General features: G+C 49.4%; 2 protein-coding genes across 2 annotated transcripts; one reads left to right on the forward strand and one right to left on the reverse strand.

The window, feature by feature from the left end:
• On the forward strand, nucleotides 1-18,816 carry ABL2 (ABL proto-oncogene 2, non-receptor tyrosine kinase). Its single transcript, XM_015636319.3, has 11 exons — nucleotides 1-215; nucleotides 3,657-3,827; nucleotides 4,587-4,882; nucleotides 5,458-5,730; nucleotides 6,480-6,564; nucleotides 8,196-8,373; nucleotides 8,963-9,147; nucleotides 9,430-9,582; nucleotides 10,424-10,513; nucleotides 11,693-11,866; nucleotides 12,421-18,816. Exons 1-11 carry the CDS (start codon nucleotides 110-112, stop codon nucleotides 14,118-14,120), a joined length of 3,411 nt encoding a protein of 1,136 aa, XP_015491805.1. The 5' UTR covers nucleotides 1-109; the 3' UTR covers nucleotides 14,121-18,816.
• TOR3A (torsin family 3 member A) lies at nucleotides 18,582-26,032 on the reverse strand. Its single transcript, XM_015636327.3, has 6 exons — nucleotides 25,519-26,032; nucleotides 25,094-25,207; nucleotides 24,187-24,452; nucleotides 23,451-23,626; nucleotides 21,420-21,544; nucleotides 18,582-20,973 (listed from the first exon to the last, which is right to left on the reverse strand). The coding sequence occupies exons 1-6, from the start codon at nucleotides 25,820-25,822 to the stop codon at nucleotides 20,723-20,725; spliced, it is 1,236 nt and encodes a 411-aa protein (XP_015491813.1). The 5' UTR covers nucleotides 25,823-26,032; the 3' UTR covers nucleotides 18,582-20,722.
• Between the last annotated feature and the right edge of the window lie 724 nt (nucleotides 26,033-26,756).

A 26,756-nucleotide genomic window follows, 5' to 3' on the forward strand; every position in this document is an offset into this window, starting at 1 on the left:
CCTTTCCCCTTGGCTCCCGGCCTTGCGAGCAGCAGCGATTGCTGTGTGTGGAGCCTTTGTGCTCAGCCCAGGACTTGTGGTGCCAAGCAGCCTCTCTGGGAAGCACAGCATGAGTGTGGGGACAGTCCTCTTCCAGTCCAGCACCTATGGCAAGGAGGGCAGGCTGCTCTGCTGCCTCGGTGAGGGTGCCTCTGAGCCCGGCGTGCGCTTCACAGGTAGGATGCTTGGGGGTGTAATCCTGTCCTGTCCCTCTCCTGTGTTTTTCCAAGTGCTTCAAGGAGGATGAGGTCCTTTCAAATCTGTCTTCTAGTACAAGACCAGGCATAGGAAGGTGTAAGATTGCCAGCTTTTATCAGGACTTTAGGATTAGTGAAATGCTTCTTTTTTATGAGCAGTTACACAGTATTTCAGAAATGGAGACCACTTCAGAACTTAATGTGATTCTGAAATTTTAAATTTAGCATATTCTACCTCCTGCTCTGAGACCAAAGAGATTGGTAATTGGAGTGTTGGCAGCAAGGGTTGGGGACAAAACACCCCTTACATGGTGACTGGGTAGGAAAGGGTTCATATCCGGAGAGAAGCAAATGTACTGTGGGAATAAAGAAAAGGAAGGAGATGGATGAAGTGTAACCTCCTTGTGTGACTGTGTATTACTTGTTCACTAAGTGATGATGTAAGTTTTCCATTGCATAGGAAACAAAAGTGATAATACAAGATTTATGGTTAGCCTTGAAAAGGAGCTGATATAAAACAGAATTTCCCAGCTAATTTCCTGACTTTTGGTGTGGACAGAACTCACAAACTATTTGGCTGGAGGGGCATCACTGGTGACACACTTTGGTTATCTCTGTGATGATCATGTTTCACTTCTGTGATGGATGGCGTAGATCTCACACCATATGGAACAGCATGGGCTGTTATGGAATTATAACCTGCAAGAAATACTTTTGTATCCTGGTAAAAACCCCTTTATGTGTTGGGAAACCTTTACAGTTATTTAAGCATTCAAGTTACTTTAACATGAAAGTGAAGGAAGTTAGTGAGACATGAACTCTTAAAAGCATTTCATTTTAGGTAATGTGATTTTTAGGTAAGCACTGTAGCTAAGTGATTGAAGTTTCTCATCAAACATTAACTTCTACTGGCTTTTTTGTACATCAAGAGGGGATTAAGAGCATGTGCCAGCCTCCCAGACATTCCCAAGAATGTGGTAGGAGCCCCACATCTGCTTTGACTCCCCACTGCCAGTCCAGCACAGCACACATTTCCTTGTGGGCAGGAACTCTTGGTGCTGAACAGGTGGCATTTCTGCTGGCTTCACCTGGCCTGCAGTGGGCTCAGCTGGGCACAGGGCTTGCTGCACCAGCTCTGGAGCTGGGCTGGCCCTGGGCTGCTTCAGGTTATCCATGGGTGCATGGATAAACACTTGGTAGTGTCTGTGGAGCAGGGCTTGGTTGCTCAGTGCGTGAACTTTTCTTGCTGGAGAAAGAAACTTAAAGGATGCTTTGACTTAGAATAAATGTTATGTTTTTGTTCAAAGCCTGTCATTGGTTGGCAGATACGTAACTGAAAGGAAGAGGGTAATAACACTGTTAAGGTATTTTGGAGCTGAAAGGTTTTTGGAAACTGCCTGCTTTTGTGTTTGCCCTTTAGCAGAGATGTGAAAGTCAGGGTTCTCATACAGCACATTTGACTTTTTTAAAGCATAGAAACACTCATAACACAAGTCACTTTAAATACGTAAAGAATGTATTATTTAATTAAATACATATTTTTAATCCATAAAGAGAGCTGGATTTAGGAACTGGTGTTCTTTCACTGAGCTTAGTATGCACACATCCAGCCCCAGGAAAATACCGTGGGATGTTGGCAGCCGTGCTGTGATGTAGGTGGCTGAGCATTGGGATTTCTTATTTTCCATGATAGCATCCAGTCTGATGGGTTAATATCTTGTAAAACTAATTGCAGTTGAGAGTTAGGAATAAGAAGTGTATCTAAATATTGCATCTGCAGGCAGTGCAGTCAAGGAACTGGCATTTTGATGCCTTAGTCTGTGGTCTCTTCTTTTTGTGCTAGGAGAACCTTGACAGAAGGCTACTTTTGCGTTATTAAGTAATTGCAACATGAGCAGGTTATGCAAGCAGTAGAACTCTGAATAATTACCAGAAATGCAGTAAAAAGCCACTTAACTACATTTAAAATGGAAACAGAACAAACCTCAACCTCTTACTTTCTCATATACCTACAATGCAGTTTAAAAAATTACGTTATAGGCTGGAAATTCCCTTAGTCCTTTTTTCCCAGACTTGACTCTGTCCTGTGACACAGACTTGGCATGTTACTGTGCCTGTTACATGGCACAGGCTTCTTCCTGCTTTGTGTCTCACTGACTTCCCAGTTTTCCTGTCCTGTGCTGCATTTGAGCTTTGTTTCTTTTTCAAGTGCCTTATAGACCAGCTCTTGATTATGAGTGTAAATCTCAGGGGCCTGTGGGGAAGGGGGTAGGAGTAGCCACACACACGTTCTCTGGCATTGTCTGCTTTGAAACATCCCAAGCCTGACTTCTCAGCCCCTCAGAAATGTGCTAAACCAATGACTGTAAAGCAAAGAGAGCCTCTGATGTTTTTAGAGAGAACTTTTTATGTTTAGTGCATTTAATGAAATCTCTTTGCTGTATTCATTGCTCTAAGTAAGTTCAACTAGAGAATTCAGAAATAGATATTGGGACAGGGACTTAGATATCTGTACCATCAGACAAAAGGTATATAACTTTACACCTTCATATGTTTTTGTTCTCTTGAGCAGCCCCCGTGTATGAAACCACACCATCACTCTTTTTCTTGTCTTAATACTGAAATTTACTCTACTACATGTTTCTGAAAAACCTCTCCATGAGTTAGAAAGCCAGTGATGGTCTTGACATAGCACTAGCATGAAGCATTCACAGTTTTGTTTCTTAATACAGTTCCTCCTAAAACCCTATGGATTTAGATTGGTTTTAATCACCACAAGAACTGTAGGGACTTTTTTCTTTTGTTGTTAAAACATGTCTGATTCCTCCCCCCACTCCCTTGTAGTGACAATTGCATCAGTTCTCCATTGAAACAGCAAAACAGAAATGCTGCTGCTAAATACCCAGCATCACCTGTACTGCCTTCTGTCCCTGTCAGTTTTCCACCTCTGTTTACACAGTCTTGAAATGTATTACAGATCACTGTCATTCCTACATTAATACTGAACCAGTTGCTATCCCAATTTATTAATATAATTTGTGTCATAATTCAGTCTTACCTGTATCTGTAATGTTGGTTACTGATCCAGGCTATGTCCATCACAGAAACAATAAGGGCAAAACATAAAATTTTGTGATTGAAAGGGTTCCTTCACTACTTCATGTAATTTTAAAAAATGCTTTTAATTGTGCACTTACTTTTCATCTATGAATGCTTAAACAATTTCAAATAGAGGTATAGATGAAGTACATATAGTATAGTAAATATGAAATAGAAATTTTATATACATAGCTTGCTACTTGGCTTACAGCCAGGAGTTGGACTCGATGATCCTTGTGGGTCCCTCCCAACTCATTATATTCCCTGCTTTCTTAATTAGAATCGTGCATAAAGTGATTGCCTCTCCTGTCCTTTCCTCAGAGGCCCTGCACCGCCCCTACGGTTGCGACGTGGAACCCCAGGCACTGAACGAAGCCATCAGATGGAGCTCCAAGGAGAACCTGCTTGGAGCCACTGAGAGCGATCCCAATCTCTTTGTTGCACTTTACGATTTTGTAGCAAGTGGTGACAACACACTCAGCATCACCAAAGGTAAGACTGGCAGCACAGAGCAGCTGTGGGCTTGAAAACTTAGCAACAGAAATCAGGAAATGGAATCCTTGCCTGGATAGGAATGGGAATAATGCACATAGAGAATGGGAATAGTGCATTTAGAGAAGGTGGTTCCCTACAGTGATGGTGGGAAGCAGACAGCCTGTCCCTCGTGGTGCTGGGGGGACACCTGCTGGGCACTTCTGCTGGGACAGGCACAGTCCAGCCCACTCCTGTGCCAGGCTCCCCACATCACTGGCCCTGTGAGATACCTGCTGTAGGAAGGACAGAGGGAAATGGGTGCATCAAAGATCACAGATGGTAACAGAACTTGACAATTTCAACTTGGGGCAGAATCAAGAATTAATCTTGCACAGTCACTTTATGATTCTGGTCAGAACTGTTAAATCATATGTCATTTAAAGCTTCAAGGAAAAAAATCTCACCTCCAAGGGATGGTGCCTGAAGCTTTACACATTCAGTTATCTGTGACTCCAAGTTATCCCTCCAAGAAAACAAAGTCTTTCTAGTCTAGTAAGCTGGAGTACAAGAAACTTTTTGAATTCATCTCACTACACTGAATCAGTGAACAGTATCCTAGGCCTTTACTTCATAAATACTTTATATGTAGCAGTTTAATTATAAGATGATTTCTGTTGTTAAGCTACAAACCCAGGCTCAGCTGATGCTGAGTTTCTCCCTCAAGGAGACACAACAGCTTGCACTGTGCTTATTTTGTTTTTTCCTTTCTGGTCACAGGTGAGAAGTTGCGAGTCCTGGGTTACAATCAGAATGGTGAATGGAGTGAGGTACGTTCGAAGAATGGGCAGGGCTGGGTACCAAGCAACTACATCACTCCAGTGAACAGCCTGGAGAAGCACTCCTGGTACCATGGGCCAGTGTCCCGCAGTGCAGCAGAGTATCTGCTGAGCAGCCTCATCAACGGCAGCTTCCTGGTGCGGGAAAGCGAGAGCAGCCCGGGGCAGCTGTCCATCTCGCTCAGGTACGAGGGACGTGTTTACCACTACAGGATCAACACCACCTCAGATGGGAAGGTAAGGACCTCTGGATAATGCTGTGGGGAGAGGAGATGAAGATATTAATTAAGAGGTGGTACAGAATCTCAAACTGCATATCCAGTATTAATATAAAAGAAGAGCATGTGTGCCAAGGGTTTGGTGGTAATTCCCCAAACAGCACTTTGGAAAAGGGCAGACAGTTCTTATCTAGGCTGAAAGTGGCTGGGTAGCAAGGCAGCTGTGGTTGGAGGTAGTGATAGCCTTCCACTGATCCCCTTAGAAGCAGCAGAGCTTTGGTAAGTCGGCATTTTTAACCAACATCAAGTAGTGGCATGTTATGGTGAGAGACCTAAGAATTCCAGTTTCTACTCCTGTAAAGCATGAGGCAGGAGACAGCACAGCTCTTAGGTGATGGCTTATCTGTAGCTGTCTTCTGCAGGTGAAAATCCCACAGATTAATAGTTACTTACCCAACAAGAAGAGAACAAATATTCTAAAATCCTGATTTTCTCATTTTTTAAAAATTAAAATTAGAATCTACCTGTTTTCCAGCATCACTGAAAACTTCCAGCTGCCTTCATTTAAGCAGACTCCTGTTTCTTGCTTACCAGGTCTATGTGACAGCAGAAAGCCGTTTCAGCACCCTGGCAGAGCTCGTGCACCATCACTCAACGGTGGCAGATGGCCTGGTGACAACTCTGCATTACCCAGCACCCAAGTGCAATAAGCCCACCGTGTATGGAGTGTCCCCCATCCATGACAAGTGGGAGATGGAGCGCACCGACATCACCATGAAGCACAAGCTCGGGGGAGGGCAGTATGGAGAGGTCTACGTGGGGGTCTGGAAGAAATACAATCTCACAGTGGCTGTGAAAACGTTAAAGGTGAGTTTTCACATTTCAGGCACTGTTTATTTGGTCACCATTTATGACATGAGTAAGGAAATTTCAGTGTTCTCAGCTACACCTTATGATATGAACATCAGAAAATGGAGTGTGCTGATCTGCATAAAATCTGTGCTTGAGAGCTTTTGATCTGCAAGGTGACCCTATCAAACTTATACCAGTGCATGTGGCTTAGAGACAAATTGTAATTTTGGCCCAAAAATTGGAGCTGCATGTCCAAGTCAGACCAGTAGAAATGGTTACAAACAAAACTTCCCTTTCTCCAGAGGAGCTGTGGAGGCTTTAAGAAATCAAAGGTGTAGAAAATACCTTCTATAAGCTGTTCTCCACTCCTGAAAGTATTCAGCCTCTCCATTTCTCTTCCTTTTCAAAACCTTGTGTTTGTTTCAACATTAACAACTACAATTCTAAGTGCCCCCTGAGTAATTAATTTTTATAGCTATACAGGGGAACTAAGTGATCCTGAGAGTCTTCCTCTCACCAGCCACAACAGCTACCAAATGAGCAAGCCAGGCTCTGCCAGGGTACTGCAGATCAGTCTGCAGGTCAGCCAGGCAGCTGTTCAGGGCTTTTAATCACAAAATGTACAGTTTGCTTTGGTAAAAGCCAAAACAGCAGAATGGAGACAAAGATGCCATTATTTATATTCAACCTGGATGTGTGGTGTTAACCAGACCTTGGTCACGAAGATAAATGTTCCTTTCTTTTGCCTCTCTCTCTCTGTCTAGGAAGATACCATGGAGGTGGAAGAGTTCTTGAAAGAAGCTGCTGTGATGAAGGAGATCAAGCACCCAAATCTAGTGCAGTTGTTAGGTCAGTGAAATGTTTTGCTCTTTGTGTTCTTACTTAGTCTTCATTTTGGCAGAAACCGGTTTTTGCCTGGTTTAAATGCAGTGGCAGCTTTTCTGTATTTATATAACTTTACGAATCAGGTCATGTTATGGGGTGGTATTTTTGACAGCTTTATGTAATACTGGAGCTAAGAGACACTAATTTTAAATAAAACATCAAATACAGTCACATTAGTAGAAACTTTGCTGTTGAGGCACAACTGTTATATAAAAGTTTGCAGTATCATCCTCCTGCTTGGTTCATGTCCTTGGCCTTAAACACACCCCAGGGTTCAGGGATCAGGTTCAGACCCCTTCTCTGCTCTGTTAAATCAGATTTGCAAAATAATTTTCTGTGACTTATTTTTGTGAGAGAACAGGAAAAAAATTGTAAGAAAATCCAAAGTGAAAGGAAAAATTCTGTTGGAAGCACAACAAATACCATTGTCCATACTTCTCAAATCAGAGACATTTACAGAAAAGGCTGCATTGAAGAAAACAAATTAGCCCATAATTAGGCAGAAGGCAACAGATTGCTGCTGCTGTGAGGAACTCTGTGTATCACTAAATAAGTACATGAGATCAAACAGCTCAGGACTGGAAAAAATCCACAGGCTTTACATCTTGGCTCTGCCCTGTTGTCTCACTGGCAGATGCATGATATGATGATCATTATTAAATAGTTTGCATAGCTGTTAAATCTACATGCACAAAGATTCTTAAGGAGACACCCTAAACCTTTACTAGTGTTTAATTGCCTCTGGATTTCTGGTGCTTTCAGGAGCAGAGCTGTCAAGTCAAGCCTGGGATAAAAGGAGAAATGTGAAGAATGTGAAAGCTTTTTACTAATGGCAACTGTTCTGTTGTCACCCATTTTTAAAAAAGGGCACAGATGAAGTTTGTGCCAGCCCTGTCTGGTTCCAGGAGCAGCTACTCAGAGATTTGTCATCAGAGAGCTGCATTTTTGCTCTTACTGATGCACAGTGCAGTCGTGCTTTACTCCTGAATGTGTAAAGAGCTACAGGGGGGATCCCAGAGCTGTGACAAGAGTATCCTGTTGCCCTCCTCCTCCACCTTTACATGCTTTGTACAGTGACTGTAGCAAGGAGTCATCCCAGGAATGTGTGAGAATGCTGCTCTAGGAGCAGGCCCCACCGTGCTGATTCCTTACCCAGCACATGGGAGTGCTTCACATTACTCAGTAGTGACATTTCAGTCTGGAAATCTTGCCAGCTGACAGGTACCCACTTCCAGTTGGCCACTCCTCAGCTTCATGAAGGCAGAGAGGAGAAGAAAAGCAAATTTTATGTTCATAATTCTCCTTTTTCATTCTGTAATCTTTCAAAGAACGGAACAACTGCTTCATGTATATTATATAGGATTAGTGCTGCTTTCTTAGACATGTTTCTCTCTATCCATAAAATGGATGGACAGGAAAACAGACAGAAGCCCTGAGTTTTAAGTTGGGCTGTACTGACCTGGGTCTGTACATGGAAATCTTCACTTTTCCAGAGGAACACTCAGCGGTACAAAATGCAATAAATGCATGTTAAATCAGGAATAGTGGTGAGAAAGGGGAGCTTTATTCACATGTAGCCTGCTCCTCCCTGGCAGGTGTGTGCACCCTGGAGCCCCCCTTTTACATCGTGACAGAGTACATGCCCTACGGGAACCTGCTGGACTACCTCCGGGAGTGCAACCGTGAGGAGGTCAGTGCTGTTGTGCTGCTCTACATGGCCACCCAGATCTCCTCTGCCATGGAGTACCTGGAGAAGAAGAACTTCATCCACAGGTGGGTGAAGTCATGTTGAGCTGGTGCAGATTCAGATTGCAATGATAAACAGGCCACCAGAATGATGGGCCAGGAATTCCAGCTTTTTGGGGATGTTTCTTCCACAGTTGGGATTCATGCTGGCTTATCCATTGGCTGTGTTGGCTTCAGTACTGTCTTGGAATACTTTCTCCCCAGGACTTTCATAGCAATCTTGTGCCCAACTGTCTGGCAACACCTGTACCCCCTGTGTGCAGACAATGTCCACCCAAAATCCTGTTTAAATGCAGATAAAGCCTTGCCATAAACCTGTTACCAGTGTGTGATGAGCTGCTGATCCCATCCTATCCTCAGGAAACATACACTTGGCACCGTAACAGACATCATTACTAAAAACTGAATAGAATTTAAAGAATTAATCCTAATCCTGATTTACCTCATTGCTCCTAAGAACAGGTCTACTCAGTTTCTGACACTGTTCAGGGCAAAGCTCACCTTGCCTCTGTCTGCTGCATACAGAGAGCACTTCCTGATCCAGGAGAGTGGGGTCCCAAAACTACCTTCAAAAGCCCTGCTCTGCTGCAGTGGTGTCCTTTGTTCCTTTGTACAGGGACCTGGCAGCACGGAACTGCTTAGTTGGAGAAAACCACGTGGTGAAGGTGGCTGACTTTGGCTTAAGTCGACTCATGACTGGTGATACCTACACAGCCCATGCTGGGGCCAAGTTCCCAATCAAATGGACAGCTCCTGAGAGCCTGGCCTACAACACCTTTTCAATCAAATCAGATGTGTGGGGTAAGGAAACTCACCTTCAGTGACCTTTTCTTGTTCATTTTAGTTTTTTATGCCAGCCCAGACAACAACTTGCTTTTTGGCCTAGGCAGAAACCTTTGTGTCACATGCCAGCCCAGAACTTCATGAATCAATAGCATTTTTAGCATGTGATGTTTCTGCCTAAACTGGCCTGAAATACCTGCAAGGAAACAATGCTGTCTCAAGCTGCAGTGAAGGCCACAGAATAATGAACAGCACAAGGGCAGACTTATGACCAGGAATTTTGTTTTCCTCTTTTTGCAGCCTTTGGGGTGCTGTTATGGGAAATTGCCACCTATGGGATGTCACCATACCCAGGCATTGACCTCTCTCAGGTGTATGATCTGCTGGAAAAGGGCTATCGGATGGAGCAGCCAGAGGGGTGCCCTCCCAAGGTGTATGAACTGATGAGGGCATGTGAGTATCTTCTTCCAGTTTTGGGGACAAAGCCTGGGAAGGTGGGAGGAATCTGTAATTAACAGCCTGTCTCCAGCAATACCTGATCCCCAGCATGTCAAAGTCAGGGTGGGCTTCAGTTATGAAACAAAGAGGGTGGGGAATGGTGAAGGATATTACTGCTTAAAAAGCCTTAAGGAAGTTGACAAAAGCCCAAAAGCTGGGACTTCATGTGATCCTAATGCAAAACAAGCAGAATACCAGTCACTTTCCAGACCCTATGGTGATACCAGCAGACAGTGCTTCCAGAATATGTTCCTCTAGTGCAGATTTCTTACTACAGAAACTATACTTTTCATCATGATACTCTTGTGTAACTTTCTAAGCTCCATTTAGGATCAAGGCACTCTCCTCCTCTTTCCCCCACAGGATCCACACATCCTTCTTTTGGAAGGGTCAGCCTGAATTTCAGTATTAAGATCATGTGAGCAGGATGGTGCCTGGAGCTTTACACACTCAGTTATCTGTGACTGGGCTAGATGTGTTCAGTCCAAGCAGCCAAAATAGCAAATACAGAATTGTCCTTTGCCCAGAAAATTCAAAAAGAGGGATAGGGAGATCAGATTGTAGAGTTGGCAGAGAGCTGGGATTTATAGAATTGTTTCTTCCAAGATTTGTTTGTGAGATACAGCAGGGTGACTGACTGCTGCCATGAATGTGGCCAGGTATTCACATACTTGTGAATGATTAAAGCCTGTTCAACAGAAGGTCAGAGTCTGACTGCTTTCATGTCCTTGGACAGAAGAAACATTCATCTCCCTGTTTTGGGCACTAAGACTTACTTTGCTTTCTGGCATTGCAGGCTGGAAGTGGAACCCACCAGACCGACCTTCCTTTGCTGAGACCCATCAGGCTTTTGAAACCATGTTCCACGACTCGAGCATCTCAGAGGGTGAGAGCTGCTGTTGTTTTGTCCCTGAAACAACACTGGGGATTATCCCCAGAGTGCTGTGTCTCATGGATGGGCCCTTAAGGCTCATCTGCTGGCAGTGAGGTTGAAATGCAGCTCCATCCCTTATTCTTTTAGCCATAATTGGGATAAATGTTTTCTTACTTGTTCCACAAATACTGAATAAATTTCAGACACATTCCAGTGCAGGGAACAGTGTCATTTCATTTGAACACTAAGATGCCAAAGAGCTGATTTAAAGAATGTTGTTTCCTCTATCAGAGGAAATCTCATTTTCCAGGCTGAAGAGTGAGGAATAGTAAGTGATGGAGAAAGAGAAAGATGTATGCATATCAGAGTCCCTTGCTGACTGCAGCAATTAGGTCATGAAATATTATTCTACCAGCCTCTACTTTTAAAAAAGTGTGCTTTAATCTCTGGATTTTCTGCTTAGCTACTTCTAGGAGCAAATCTCTGCAGCTCAAGTCTGAAATATAATCTACCAGGAGGTAAATACTGGTGAGGAATGTGATACTGTTCAGCAGACAAGCAGAAATGTCAGAGCATTCTGCTCAATTTTAAAATTAAATATGCAACTGATCTATCAACTTCCCTACTACAGAGAAAACACACCAGATGGAATTTTACCAGTGAGGATCTATAATAGTCACATCCAGTGGCCATACAAATGCCAAGCTGGGTGTGGCCAGGAGGTTGTGGGGGTTTTTCTGTGTTTGTTTTCTTTTTGTTGACATGCAATCTTCATTTCTTTATCTGGGGCACTGCAGTGCTTTGCCTCAAGCAAAGCAACTTAGATCCAGATCCAGGCAGGACACAACTTTGGGGGTGCATCAGTAGGAGGCACCTTGATTAAAAACAGACAAATGCATCCAGTGCTGCCTTTAGGTCTTCAGCAGCCTTTAATAGACCCCCTGTAAATATCCTATCACTGGATCCTATAAATTTATAAAGATGTAAATGAGTTTGAAATCATATGGAAAACATCTGACCCTGAATACCACTAGAGTTGAACAAAGACTAAATCCATAAATTATGTATTTCTCAGTCATGGATTTCTTCCTGCCAGTGTGTGTTTGCAGTAAAGACCCAGGGTTTTGGTTTTTTTTTTTTCTCTCTTCCTTTCTGGTCTCTGTTTTGACTATTCCCTTTTTCTCCTTACAGAGGTAGCAGAGGAGCTTGGAAGAACAGCCTCATCCTCATCCATAGTTCCTTACCTGCCCCGCTTACCCATGCTGCCCTCCAAGACGAGAACGCTGAAGAAGCAGGCAGAGAACAAAGAGAACATTGAAGGAACACAGGACACTGTGGAGCACTCGGCGTCCAGCTCAGCACCAGGTGTGGGCACAGAGAAGCAGTGAGGCCCCGTGCTCTGGGTGCAAATTCCCAGAGAAACAAAATGCAACATGACACAGGCATGCTTTGTGCTGCTGGGTCAGTTATTTAACAGCAAATAGAAAACACTGTAGTTTTTTCAGTGTTCTTTTAGTAAATCCCATTTTATTTTTCCTTTGGAATTCAGTTTTGCTGCTCTTTTTTAAATGACAGCTTCAAAACTAAAGTTAACAGCGTAGCAAGAGATTCTTTCCTATACCTAGGGTATTTGGAAAGGAGCAGAAAATTACTGGAAGGGAGCAATAAACTGAAAGAAAAGAGCAGCTCTTTTCTGATCTCTCTGCAAAGCGGCCTTCTCAGTATAGACAACACACAAGTCACATGCAGAAATGGAATAAAGTAAAGAAAAAATAAAATACCAGTGCTCGCTTCTTCCCTCACTCTATCTCTGCAGCACTTGGGCAGGTAGATACACCAGGTCCATAAAACCCAGTGCAGGGCAGGGAGGTGGAAATGGAAATAGATTGTCCAGATTGACCCCTGTTTCTTCTGCCCAGGTTTCATCAGAAGCACACAGCCAACAGGCGGGTCCCCCGCACTGCCCCGCAAGCAGAGGGACAAGTCCCCCAGCAGCCTCCTGGAGGATGCCAAAGAGACCACGTTCACCAGGGACAGGAAAGGGGGCTTCTTCAGCTCCTTCATGAAGAAGAGGAATGCTCCCACGCCTCCCAAGCGCAGCAGTTCCTTCCGGGAGATGGAGAACCAGCCCCATAAGAAATACGAGCTGACGGGTAACTTTTCCTCTGTTGCTTCCCTGCAGCACGTGGACGGGTTCTCCTTCGCTCCCACGCAGCAGGACACGAGCCTGGCACCCCCCAAGTGCTATGGAGGGAGCTTTGTGCAGAGGACCTTCTACAGCGAGGAGGGCACTGGGCCCAGCAGTGCTGGGGGTGTGAGCACTGGTGGAGGGTGGTCGGGCATCACCGGCTTCTTTACGCCACGCTTGATTAAAAAGACGCTGGGTTTACGAGCAGGAAAACCCACTGGCAATGAAGAAGCTTCAAAGCCTTTTCCAAGGTCAAACTCTACATCTTCCATGTCCTCAGGGCTTCCAGAGCAGGATAGGATGGCAATGACCCTTCCCAGAAATTCCCAGAGGTCAAAAATTCAGCTGGAACGGACTGTGTCCACCTCCTCCCAGCCCGATGAGAGCACAGGGAGGGCCAGTGACCTGATACCCAAAAGGTTTGATGAAGGCCCTGCTTTGACCAGAGAGAGACCAAAAGCAAAACTCTTGCCAAGGGGTGCCACTGCACTCCCTTTCCGAACTCCCTCCGCATCAGAAGAAAAGGAGGGTCCAGGGCTAGTGGCTGCTCCTAAGGGCAAAGAAAAGAACAGTGGCTCACGACAAGGGGCCCTTGAGGATGGCGAGAGGCCGGGGTGGTCGTCTCCGGTAAAGGCTGCAGCAATACTTCCAACCACTCACAACCACAAAGTGCCAGTCCTAATCTCACCCACTCTAAAACACACTCCAGCAGACGTGCAGCTCATTGGCACAGACTCTCAGGGTAATAAATTTAAGCTCTTATCTGAGCATCAGGTCACTTCTTCTGGCGACAGGGACCGGCCCAGACGGGTAAAACCAAAGTGTGCTCCACCTCCACCACCGGTGATGCGGCTCCTCCAGCAGCCAGCTGCCTGCTCGGATGCAGCAGAAGAGCTGAGCAGCGTGGCGGGAGCGCAGCACGGACTGGAATCCAACGAAGGGAGTAAGAAGGCAGCAGCAGCAGCAGCAGCACCTGTTGGTGGAAAATCTGGGAGGCCCGTGATGCCTCCGCCCCAAGTGCCTCTGTCATCGTCTTCCACCTCCCCAGTGAAAATGGCCAACGGCACGGCCGGCGCCAAGGTGGCGCTGAGAAAGACCAAACAGGCGGCCGAGAAGATCCCCGCAGACAAGATCAGCAAGGAGGCGCTGCTGGAGTGCGCGGATCTCCTCTCGAGCGCCATCGCCGAGCCCACGCCCAACAGCCAGCTGGTGGACACGGGGCACCAGCTGCTGGATTACTGCTCAGGCTACGTGGACTGCATCCCCCACACGCGCAACAAATTTGCCTTCCGGGAAGCCGTGAGCAAACTGGAACTCAGCCTGCAGGAGCTGCAGGTGTCCTCGACAGCTGCTGGCGTCCATGGGGCAAACCCCGTCCTTAATAACTTATTGTCATGTGTCCAAGAAATCAGTGATGTGGTGCAAAGGTAGCTACTGTCAATCTGGGTAAGAGAAACACACACGGGGAGGGCGGGACTGTTTTTCTGTACTGATGCTTTCAAAAGGAAAGACTGATACTTGAGTATGTGAAGTACCTCAGATCACTGAGTTCTCCTCACGTTTACAGGTTCATCTCAAAAAATTGGGGATGGAGAGGGTAGATTAAAGCTGGAAGGGGCAGAACATCAAGGATCTGTCCCTACCTAGTCAGGCTGATCTGCTTGGTATGGCAAGAGAAAGAAAGTTCCTTCTCCTCCCCTGGAGAGGCAGGAGAACCAATGGCAGGTTCTCCCTCTGGGCAGGATGGTGACAGCCAGAGTCCTGGGGTGGCTGCAGCTGCCTGGCTGCACAGATCCTGCCCTGGCTGCACTCACCTGTGCTTCGCTGTCCTGACAAGGCCAAGGAAAGGCACTGGGGCTCTGCTGGTACCAACGGCAGAGCAGCCGGAGCGGCTCCGCAGGGGAGTCGTGTGCAGCTGGGGGAAAGGTCTAATGCACTGACAGTATTCAGAGCTGCTGGAGGTGGATGCACTGGTCTGCATGGCTTGACTTCCACAGCACTGTTGCTGCTGTAATGAGAACTGCAAGATTAGTTAATATATGAAACTGTCCCTTTTCCCTCCTGTCCACCTCATCCACCACGTTCTCATCGTCATTGTATTGGAAGCGTCAGGGATGCTGGGCAGGCTTACCACTGGAATTCCCTCTTCCCACCACACAGCCTTCACTCAGCTGATACCTATTTCTAGTGGTCTAGCACAGGTGCTGCTTGATGGTAATTTTTGAGTAGTTTGGGGCTCTTGCACAACTTGCCAGTGTTGTTGTTGGGGTGGGTGGGTTCTTTTTTTAAGCTCTAGATTGTTTTTAACTTGTTACCAGGTTGACTCCCCGGTTCAGTTTGATCACTGTGAGGACCCATGGTAGGTAAGGCAGAGCCTCTGCTCCCCCTGGCTGTTCTCCACGTTCTCCACACAGTCTCAGCACTGCAGGGCCAGCTGGAGAACCAGAAAGTACAGCCCAGCCTGCCCACCAGATGTCCTTACTGCTGCAGGATTCCCTGGACCTGTCCCTAACCCTTCACACTGCCAGATTCCTGGGATTTGTTCTGATGCTTACTTGTCTCACAGGCTTCCAGCTTCCCTGCATCCCAAGGTGACAGAGTATGGCAGCACAGAGGGAAACACCACAGGCATCTCCATGTATTTATTCCTGAATTTTAAAGGCTAGATCAGAATCCTTTGCTGTGCTGTAGGGCACGTGCACATAACCTGTGCACTCCTCTGCCTGAGGCGTGGCAACAAAAGCTGTGGCTCTCCCTTGAAGGGCTCCCAGTGTGTCTCTAATGCCTTCTAACAACCCCAGAATGAGAGCAGTGAGTGGTTGGCATTGTCATCCTTGGTCCTGGTGCTGTTGGCAGGCTGCTGTGGCCTCAAAAAGCTTGTCTGTGTCTACGCACAACTCCCCAGGGTGTAAATGTACTGGCAAGTAGGAAGAGCTCAGTTGCTGGTTTGTGAGAGGAAAGGAAACAGGCCTGAAACTGGCTCCAAATACACCTTACCTGCATGCTGCTGCTCACTTCACACTGCTGGTGATTGAGGATCTTGCTTGCTTTGCACCTTAAGTTTTTGTTAGTTTTTTGGTTTTTGTTTTGTTTTTTTTTTAGGTTAAAATGCTTTTTAAACTTGTTTTTCCAGTGTGGCTGTGCTGCTTTTAGTCTGAGCATTTAGAGTGGAACTGTGGCACAGGTGTGACTTTAGAAGATGGGCACTTCTGTTTCTGTCTAGAAGCACATGTTGGTGTTTGGAAGCAGGCTCGGTGTCTCAGCAAGTGTCCCTGTTTTTTCCACAGAGCATAGCGAGACAGGCCTGAAAAAATCTTTAGAAATGGGTTGGTATCTGAGAATCCTCATTTCATTACTGGTCTGAGCTAAGCAAAGTTATTTCAGGGTGCTTGGAGGCTGAGCAGAGGAGCAGCATGTGAGGTACAATGGACCAGTGAAGTGGTGAGGGGGAGAAAGAACCAAACAATTCCTTGTGCTGCACATCCTGATCCCCTGCAGCCCTCGGGGCTGTCCCGAGGCACTTCCACAGGCAGAGTACCAAGCCCTTATCTCCTAGACTTTACTGAGGGCTTTTGTGGTTTACCTTATCGCTCTCAGTCATCTCCATGGAAGGTGTGCATCCAAACTAACTGCCTTTGGAAAGGTGACTAACTGCCTTTGCAAAGGGAAGGTGGCTTGAGGCATTGCTTCACATGGTCTGTCAAACCATCAGAAGGATTTAGAAGGTGGGGGGGCTCTCCGGGGCAGAAGGGCAGGCCTTGCTTACCCTGGCAAACCATCACATGGTTCCATCATTGTACTGCTGCTCAGTCTGGGACAAATGGGCTGGAACTGAAGGGATTCCAAGGGAAAGGAATTTTAACCAGAACATTTTAAAGCTTAGCCCAGTTCTGATGAGTATTTTGAAAGAAGCCTTTTTTTTTTTTCCCTAAATGCCAGTCTTCCAGAAAAGCTACAGGAAAAGTGATAGAACAGCAATATGGAATTTGTAACTACTAGAACTCCCCTCCTGCAGCCCTTTCTGAAGAAAGCAGCTGTGTCCAAATGAACACTGGCCATCCCCACTTCCTTTCAGATGTTCCATTTTCTCCTTGTCCCACAGCAGAGATGGGCAGTGGGACAGGGCAGCATCCAACTGCTTTTCCAGAGTCACAGAATGGCTGAGGTTGGAGGGACCTTTGGAGGTCACCTGGTCCAAACACTCCACCCAAGGAGGGCCACCAAGAGTCACCTCTGAGGACCTTGTCCAGCTTTTGGGCATCCAAGCACTGAGACTCTACAACCTCTGTGCCCAACACAGGATCCTGTTTAGTTCTGACCCCTCCTGTGGTCCAAAAACAAAGGCCAGTGGAATTTGGGGATTGACCTGTTGTAACTCTCATAGAAAGTGTTTTCTCTGCTCTTACCTATAATTTAACACCAGGTAGGTAGATTAGGGCAGAGGTAGTGCTGACTTGACAGTTTTTTTTCCCTCCTAAATTGAAGGTTGCAGAATTTCTGGGACTTCTGCTGCCCTAGGGTGTTTTATTCCCAAACTGCAATGTTCCCCTGCCCCTGGCAGGATAGCAAAAGGATGTTACCTGGGAAAGCTGGTTCTGCTGTAAATTACCATCCAGTTGTTCATCCTTCCACAGCTGCTCCTAAAACTTTTATCATTCCCTCTCCCTTTAGCTAGGTCTGGCTTTCTCTTCAGCCTTAAAGGTCTCCAGTGTGGCCAATTCTCTGTTTTCTGCCAGATGTGCCAAGGAATGTGTGGGTGCTGACACCCCATTATTTGTCCCAGTGAAGAGCACTTCATGCTCTGTGGTTTGGGGCGAGGGACAAGGCATAATTCCTCTTGTTCCTTTTCCTCAGCACTGTCAGACAGCTGTGGGGGCACAGCTGGAGCTGGGCTCTTGCACTGCTGTGGGCCAGAATTTAAAGCAGTCATCTTTGCCACAGGCCTGGTACTGCCCAGCACAAAGCACAGAGTGAGCTCAGGGGGGCACTTTCTCTTCCTACCACTGTGGGAATTGGCTGACTCACAGGTGCAATTTCTCTCTTCTTCCTGCACTGTGCACCCTTCTTAACCCCAAAGCAGTGCACTTGATTTAGTCATGTTCTTCATTAGTGTGGGCAGGGGTGAGGCTGAGCTAAGGGTCTGGCTCTTGGGGCTGCACCAAATTTAGGCAGTGGGAAAGGGGAATTGAAGGGAGCAGAATTGCTGATGCAGAACACAGCAGGGAGAGAGGGAAGGGCTGTTCTTGTCCTCCTCAGGACATTTCTCCTGAGTGCCACTGGCCTTGTGTCTGTGAGACACAGCCAAACACAAGTGTTGACATCTGCCAGGGTGCTGCTGCAGGAGTTGTGGGGCACAGGGAACCAAACCCCCCAGTGGAGACAGAGCAGCCCCTCCCCATCAGGCAGAGGTGTGGGGTGTGCAGCCACAGAGCAATCCCAACCCTCGTATCCTACCACTTACCTGAGGCAGGCTGTTCTTCTGGGGCATCCACAGTGTGACAGGCACGAGTGACTCCAGAGGATGGTGGCTACAAAACCATCAGGACACACGCGGCTCAGCCCTGCTGCTCATCAGGAGCTGGCAGGGAGACTGACACCTGTGGAAACCTCCCAGGGCACTGTCCAGCAGGGCTGGGTGCTGGGGTTGTGCTGCAGATCTCTGGAGTGCAGAACAAAGCCCTCAGCCCATTCTCTGGAGGCAGGAAACAGGAGGTTCTGGGACACTGACTTGTTTCTCACAGCTCCACGCTAAGCAATGTCTGTACCAAAGGAGGTCGTTCTTCCCCAAGTGTCTGTTGTGCACGGGAGGTGGAGCCTGCTCGGCTCACATGGCACTGTTTGTGTTGGTATTGAGGGCAGGAATGGATTGAAATGAAACACGTTAATCACCAATCACTCTTAGCAGAGTTGTCAACTGTTTTTTTGTTTTTTAATTGTTATTGTAATATATTTTGGTTGTTTTTCTAATTTAATTCTCTCACTATCGTCTGACTGTGAACTGCGAACAGTGTTAAACTTGATGTAAATAAGGCCCTTGAAAGGGCCTCTTTGCCTGTCGTTCCACAAAGTTTTGCCAATTTGCATTTTGTTTTAAATAAAGGTTGCAATATTTTATTGGCAAAAACCACTCGAGTAGACACTGTCTTGTTTTTGTCACTTAATCAATATTTGAAGCTGCTCAGTCCTAACAAGAAGCTCATTCATTTGGGTAGAAGAAATCATTAAAAAGAGAATTTAATCCCAGCAGGTTGCAAAAAAAGCAGTATTTTTATTTATGCACTATCTGTTTAGAACCAAACCATTGCCCTGGCCTGGTCAGAGAGCAGCTCTTGCTGATCAGAGCTCACCCAAGTGTGACACACACATCTGTGACCCAGCAAAGCACAGCTCTTGCCTCGCCCTCCTCAATGTCACCACCTCCCTCAGAGCTGCTCTGTGCCTGCCTCAAACAGTCCCCACCGCCCCCCTGCCACCCCAGCCTGTGGCAGCCTAACCCAGCTGAGCACTTCTTGACATTTATTAAAAGTCCCAGGTTATCCTGGCTGACACAACCTTTTGGCAACTAACCTTCAACCAAGAGCTTGCTAAACTTTCTGCCCAGGTGACCAAACACAACCCCAGCTGTGTCCTGTGAGGCAGCAGCCTCCCTGCCCTGATGTTTCCCAGGTTTATGACACCTGAGATTAACCATAAACCAAGTCTCAGAAATGCCTGACCACACACGCTGGCACAGCCTGAAGATCCATTCCACACAGCTGCACTGTGAGCAGTGGGAAAGCAGCTGGCTCATCTCTGCCTTGGACTATGAAGCCTGTTAGAGGATGTGTCTGTCTGGTCAATCTTTCCCAGAGGTCGTGCTGCTCATCACTGGCACCGCAAAATGGGTCAAAGCTTAAAATAGACCAAAGGTCCCCCCATGGGGGTGGCTGGGAAGCCAAGCCCTGTCCTTGGCAGGTGCTGTTTCACTCCTCCCCAGCACAGCCCTGTTGGAAGGGAGTTTTGACCCAGAGGTCAGAGAGTGATTCCTGTAACGCTGATGAAATTTTTTGGGAGCTGCTGCAACACGTTTATCACCTGGCGAGTACCCAGACAGCAAACAGCCCCTTGCAGTAATAATAATAATAATAGTATTAATAATAATGCTGATAGCAGCTAAAAAAAACACACCATGAAATGTATTGAAGAGAAAAATGAAAAAAAGGAAGGAAAAAAGTCAAGCTTTTACTGCACCCATGAAAATTCACATTCAGCTGCAGCCTGATGCTTCAGCCATCACCCTCCTCACCTGCACTTGGCCTTTGGCAGAGGAGTTCTCTCCCCTTTTTGGTTTTGCAGTGAAGGAAATGGGCTCTTCACCAACCCACTCAGAAAAATAATTGCAGCAGAAGATCCCCTCACCCCGGCAGCTGCTTCCATACAACGGAAGACTCCAGTGAGAGGTGGAGACTCCAAGGTGAGAGCTTGGATCTGGCATCTCCAGAGGAGATTATTCAGTCCTTTTCTCCCTGCACAGACTATGATCCTGGCCCACGTGTCCCTGACACCAGACACCTTAGAAAGGCATGAGATCAATAGAGGGGAAAAACTCAACTCCAGCAAAACAGTTCTGGGTGTTCGTGTAAAGTGACAGAGAAAACTGGGGACAGGGACGTGGCTTTGGCCACACTGTCCCAACAGGACCAGCCTGTCCAAGGCCTCCCTCCACCACACAGCAACAAACCAAGGACCTGGACATTCCCAGTCTCCACTCACATGGAACAGCGTCTGCCAGCAGAACCACATCACCCCTTCAGGCTACTGCCAGCTAAAAGAAGGGATTTAAAACACCAGACAGACTCCAAATGCAACCAAGCACAGGCTGTCCCCACATCCCAGGAGTAAGGGATGCACCTCCTTCACTGCAACAGTGAGTAATGGGGGGTTTAAGTCTCTGTTAAGTCCCTGTGCAGTGCCTGGCTGGGTCATTTGCTTCTGACCCTGTGCAAAGAGAGCAGCTCCCAGAGTGCAGAAACACCAGTGCTCCCACCTGGTGTTCAGGGAAGGAAGTAATTGATGCGCTGGGGCACGGATTTGCAGCCCTGTGCAGAGAAAAGCTTCTCCTCTTTGGGAACAAAAACCATCATCTGGGCCACCTCATCCAGCGTTGCCTCGGTGTAGGGAAGGCCGCGGGCCAGGAAGGCGTCCCGTGCACAGAGCTTCACGTGCTGATACTCCAGAGGCAGGAACGGCACCACAAAATCGATGAGGCTCTCTCTGAGGAGGTGGCTGTGGGCATAACTGTTCTCTGGAGCAGAACACAAGACAAGGCAAACTCAGGAGCTTCACCTGAGAGCATCATCCCTCTGCGAGGCCAGGCTTGGCTCCGAGGGGCTGGGACCCACTTGTGCACTCTGAGCACCGAGCATCTCTAGGAATCACACCAAGAGACACCTGGAGCCCCAGGGAAGCATCGGTACTGCCCTGTGACATTGAGCTGCCTCTTGTCCCCAGCCATTTTCAGGGCTGAGGGGGGCCAGAAGGTCTCTTGGCTCCCTCCCCACCTGCCTTGGCTCACAGGGACCAAGGACGGGGCTCTCACTGTCAAACCCCCGAGCTGGGCTGCAGCGAGGTGCCTTGTTCCCCCAGGCACAGCCCTGCATGGCACACGGTGGGTGGGATGGGTGGGATGGTGCAGAGGGACAGCTTTGCAGACAGCCTGCCCAGAGCCCCCTGAGCGAGCCCAGCCCTTACCTGCAGCCTCCTGCAGCTCCAGCCGCAGCCGCTGCTCCAGCAGCTCCAAGGAGATCTCCTCCCGTGCCCGGCCGGCTCGCCAGAAGTCCAGGGCGACCTCATTGATGGTGTTGCCACCAAGATTGCTGTGGACACACAGGGAAGTCACTCAAGATTTCCCCCAAAGCTGAACCGCTGAGAGCTGCCAGCACCTTCTCTGCAGACAGGCCCCAGCATTTCTGTTGGCAACAGAGGATTTGCTGTCTAGGATCAGCACGTGGAGAGCCAGCCTGCTTCCCAAAGAGCCCCTTTCCATAGGCATCGATGCAGCTGTCTGCCATCCTGCCAGCTCAGACCCAGGGGCAGCAGACTCCTCCATCTCCTCAGTCCCCTGTCCTGGCTTGGGAAGCCACTGACCCCACAGGTGACACTGCTCCACAGCAAACGCTGAACAAACCACCACAAAGTCCAGGTTAAAGGGCAGAGCACATGGCAGGAGTCCCACTGGAAGTAAAGGTCCAGGGCAGGGATTCAAGTGGCAGCCCAGGACATGGCAAAGCATCCTCTGCCCATGGGGCAAAGCAGCAGCACAGTTCCCACCTAAGGACTACTCTGGACACCCATGGGGGCAGCTCTGTGGTGGGATTTGCAGGGTCCTGGCAGCTGTTGAGGGTCCCAGGACAGCCCTTTGCCCTGGAAAGCATGTCCAGGAGAGGTGTCAGCCCCAAGTGCTGGTGAGGGGTTTTCCCCCAGTCCTGAATGCCCCAGTGAACTGGGAACCAGCTGGATGCAGAGCTTGTGTGGGTGGGAGGCACAGATCTTGCACCCCATCCTCATGTCACAGGCTCTGGGCCCCAAATGGAAGGCAGGGAAAATTAAAAAGCCACCACTGTTTCCCACCATGCCCCCACCCCTTGTCAGGTAGAAAACAGCTTGTACTGATCCTGCTCCCAACCCAAACTCAGCAGAAACAGGACAGACAGCCAGTCCTCCCCTGTCCCCAGCTCCCACACCTGGGCAAAGCTGCAGGACCGTGCCAGTGTCCACAGGAGCCCTGGGGCAGAGCCATCCCTCCTAAAGCAGGTCAGTGTCACACTGCCACCAGGAATGATGAAAGCCCTGGGATTACACACTGCTGCAGTTCAAGGCACCCTGCTCCCCTCTGCTTGCTGGCATGAGGGGGGTGACACTGCCCATTCCTGACCTTCCTGGCTCATCAGGCAGGACACAAGGTCAGCCCAGAGCAGCTGGCAGCACCTCCCCCTTCCACCACAGCTCCTTCCACTCAGGTGTGGAGTGTGGAGAGTTCCACAGGCACCAGGCACACAGACAGGTCCTCCACAGGCAGGGAAAGCTCTCTGAGAGAACCACCAAGCTTGGAGGTTGTAACACTTGCCTGGATGGTGGGAGGTGCAGGAGGAATGCTCTGCTCACCTCCATCCAGTAGGAACTGCCAGAGCCAAGCTCAAGGCTGCGATTCCTAAACTGAAGAGGGCCCAAGATGCAGATATCTCCCTCTTTAGGAGCACTTCAGTCAGAAGCCTGTCTCACATCCTGGTTTTTAGATGTCCCATTTCCTCCTCCAGCTGCATCCCACCCAGGGACAGGGCTGGGGTGCACATGTGCCCAACTCCTGGGAAAGGAACCAACTAAACCAGGCTGTGCTGATGCCAGGATCAGCCTCAGCACCTCAGTCTGCAGCCACAGCCAGGCAGTGGGAACTTCCCACCAAGACCTTCAGCCCCAGCTTTGCTCCCTGGAGTGTGACATCACCTGCTCAGCTGGGCAGGGTGACACCACGTTAACTGACTCTGCTTCCTTGCCTAAAAGTCTAGACACTGGCTCAGGTGTCCCAGCTCAGCTGGACCTCAGCTCCTCCTGCAAATGTCCTGTTCCCAGGGAGGATCTGTAGGCAAAACTGAACATGGAGGAAAGCACCACGAGGGAACGAGGTTTCTGTGTCCTGCAGCCTCAGCCCTTTGTATCACACACCTCTGGGGATAAACACCATCACTTGGTTCCTCCCATCCCTTCAGGGGAACCAGAAATCACCTGAGGAAGAGGAAGATGGATCTCTGTGGATCTGCCTGGCCCTGGCTGTCGTGTTGAGCCATGAAAGGTTTGATGGCATCCAGGAGGCTGGAATGGAGCTTCTCGGCCTCGTCGAAGATGAGCAGGGCCTGCCCGCAGCGCTGCACGGTCTCGCTGATCTGCCTCTGCAGCTGGACCTGCAGCAGAGGGGAGGAGCGTCAGGAGCCCCTGGGATAACCCAGCCAAGCACCACAGCTGCTCCATCTCCTCCCACCCAGAGAGACAGGGCACAGAACAGGAAGAGCAAAGGCAGGAAAACGAGTGAGGCATGGTAAATTAGTCTAACAAGTGAAGGAAAGAGGAAAGAAATCAAGTGGTGCAAAGGCTCCACTCACCCTGCTGCAAACAGACTGACACCCAGCCAGTCTCTGAGCAACGGCTTCCTGCCCCCAAACCCCCTCCCTGCAGCTTTTATCCCTGAGCATGACAGTAAATGACATGGAATATCCCTTTGGCACTAGGGCTCAGCTCTTTGGTGTGTCCCAACTTCTTGTACACCTCAGCCTGCTGACCCCAGGGGCTGAGTGTGAGAGGGGGGAAGCCTTGAGGCTGTGCAAGCACTGCTCAGCAGTAACCAGGACAGTGCTGTGGGATCCGGTTTCACTCACAAACCCAAACCACAGCCCCACACGGGCTGCTGGGAAGGACACGAACTCCAGCCCAGCACCCTGGACCATCCCGTGGTGGTGGCTCTCACCTTGTAGGAGTCCACGTAGTTGTGATGTGGGAAGTGGAGGAGGGAGACGAAGACCCTGACACAGTCACTCTTCAGCCCATCCCGGTACAGGTGACTGGCCATCATCCGAGCCACAAAGTTCTTCCCTGTGCCAGACCAGCCATGGAAGGACAGGACCAGAGCCTTCTGGGGCCGTGGGCTCTGCAGGAACCCCCGCACTGCCCGCACCACCACGTCCTTGGCCAAGTGCTGCCCGTGGAGCTGCCCACTGAGGTCTGCCTCCAGCCCTGCACAGAGAGAGCACGAGCTCAGCCTTCCACTGCCAGCACAGCTACTGCAGGTGTAAGAGGAGAAAACGTGGCAGGGCTGCCTGGCTGAGAGGACTCTGAAGTGACATAAAAGCCACAGGCTGCCTGTGCGCTGCCTACAACAGCTTCTGGCCCCAAAAAGACACAAATCCTCTGCTGGCTCATTTTTTTCCTTTAGGAAGAGGCAGGGGTGTTTGGCAGCTGCAGAGAGCACCGATGTCCAAAGGCCCTCCAAGCTCCCAGCACAGGATTTGCATGCCAGGAGTCTTAGGGAAACACAAAGACCGCTACTCATGGCTTACACACAGGTCTCATGTGCCCTCCTGACCTAGAGCAGGGTCCTGGGCGGGTTTGGATCCCAGTGAACGTGCCTGGAAGCCATGGGCTGCAGGCAGGGCTCATGGCAAGCTGGAGCAGATATGCTGTGCAGCAAGGAACAAACCCTCCTTGGTCTCAGAACTTGAAATGGGACACAGGAGTGAGCTCAGCCTCTCACTCTGCCACAGCTCAGCACCCCACTCAGAAAAGCCCTTTACTAACATCACTTTCTAGGACACACTTTATCAGGAAAAAAAAAGAGAAAAGCTCAAAGAAAGCCACACAAGCAGCGCAGCCCCCACCTGTGATGTTGTTGGTTATCCTGCAGTCTCCTGTCTCACAGCACTTGCCGAAGCTGCAGTACCAGGCAGAGAGGATCTCCAGGTAATCCTGGCCCACCAGAGGGAAGCCCCAGCCTGGAAACGGGAGCAGTCTGAGCAGAGAGGCTCCAGGAAAGAGGCTTTTTTACATTTTGAGTGGACGCTCAGCTGAGCCCTGTTTCGGGCAGCCCTCTCCCAGGTGCAGGGACCCAGCCATGCCCTGTCTGTGGGGAGGGACACCGAGCTCGGGCCTGGTTCGAGATGGCTCCGAGCGCCCAAGGAGCTCCAGAGCACTCCCCTCATGCCGGGGCAGCGACCCTCGGGAAGGAGCGGCGGGCACAGCAAGGTCCGGACCTGCTGCTGCCTCCTGGCCTCGGGAGGGGGAGAGAACAGAGCAAGGTGCTCACCTGGGATGGGGCCGGCCTCTCGTTCTCGCTGCTTCTCCTCCTCCTCTTCCTCGCAGCCCTCCTGCCACACCTTGCACGCCAGGTACCGCCAGTACTGCCTGGAGAGAGCGCCCACAGCTCCCAAATGCTTCTTCACGGCTTCGTACCTCACCCTGCCCCACGGTCCCCGCTCCGGGACGGGTCCCTGCTCCTCTGCCCAGGGCTCCCGGGGCGGTGGCCTCGTCCCGGGGCTGCCCGAGCCGCCCAGGAGCAGCAGCAGCACCAGGACACAGCGGCCGAGCCCGCCGGGCCTGCCCCGGCCCATGGCGGCGCTGAGGGCTCCGGGGGGCTCCGGGGGGCTCCGGGGACTGAGGGCCCTGGCCCGGCTCCGCTGGGCCCGAGCTGATCGCGCTTCCCGGGGCGGTGCTGGGCAGCAGCGGCCGGCCCCGGCCAGACGTGGCTTCCTTGTCGCCGTCCCAGCCACGGGGACGCGACCAAACCCAAGCCCGAGGCCGAGCAGAGGCTCCGGCCCCGCCCCGGGCCCGGCCAGCCCTGGCTGGGAGGGGAAGGAGCTGGAGCGATGCCCGGGGAGGCTCCCGGAGCACCGGGGCCACACAAATAATCTGGGTTTTTTTTAAGTAGCCCAGCGGCTCGGCTGAAGTTTTGCAGGCACAGAGGTGAGAGGAAATGGCAGCTGCTCCTCCGCGTCCTTTCAAAGGGGACACAAAGATAAGAGGCAGAAACAAGGGAGCAGCGGGTGAGTCAGCACGGCTGTGTTTGCTGCCTGCTATCCCGGTATCCTAACTGAGAGCAAGGCCAAAATGCTTTGGGAGTGGAAAGGATTTCAAGGTTATTCCACATGCTTGGAAAAATAAAAGCAAGAAGGCTCATAAATAGAATAAATCCAGCCTGGTAATTCCCCGAGGCAGGTGGATGGCAGGGGGGATGCAGCCCAGGCATGGAGCAGAGTGCATCACCATCTACAGACGCCTGCAAATATTACACAGCAGCATTCAGGACACTGGGCTAACAAAACAGCCCCTTCCAGCTACAAAAACAGCGAGGCTGAAACCTGAACACCACTTGCAACAACTTCAACAGGACTAAAAATAGTGCATTAAAGAAACAAATTAAAAATCAAACTTGCTGTTAGCTAAACTGCTGTCAGCCTTTCTGAAAACCAGTTGAGGCACTTGAAGCATTTATTCAGATTTATAAAAAATTTAATAGCTGGAGCATTCAAACTTTGTCTGCCCAGG

This window comes from Parus major, chromosome 8 (genome assembly GCF_001522545.3).
Source record: "Parus major isolate Abel chromosome 8, Parus_major1.1, whole genome shotgun sequence".
Lineage (NCBI taxonomy): Eukaryota > Metazoa > Chordata > Aves > Passeriformes > Paridae > Parus > Parus major.

Excerpts from the sequence above, each read along its gene's own strand:
- TOR3A (XM_015636327.3), bottom strand. The coding sequence starts at position 25,822 with ATGGGCCGGGGCAGGCCCGGCGGGCTCGGCCGCTGTGTCCTGGTGCTG. Across the intron at positions 24,453-25,093 it reads GATAACCAACAACATCACAG|GGCTGGAGGCAGACCTCAGT; the intron begins GTGGGGGCTGCG and ends CTCTCTGTGCAG. Across the intron at positions 21,545-23,450 it reads TCCATCTTCCTCTTCCTCAG|CAATCTTGGTGGCAACACCA; the intron begins GTGATTTCTGGT and ends GTGTGTCCACAG.
- ABL2 (XM_015636319.3), top strand. The coding sequence starts at position 110 with ATGAGTGTGGGGACAGTCCTCTTCCAGTCCAGCACCTATGGCAAGGAG. Across the intron at positions 6,565-8,195 it reads AAATCTAGTGCAGTTGTTAG|GTGTGTGCACCCTGGAGCCC; the intron begins GTCAGTGAAATG and ends CCTCCCTGGCAG. Across the intron at positions 11,867-12,420 it reads GGCGTCCAGCTCAGCACCAG|GTTTCATCAGAAGCACACAG; the intron begins GTGTGGGCACAG and ends TCTTCTGCCCAG.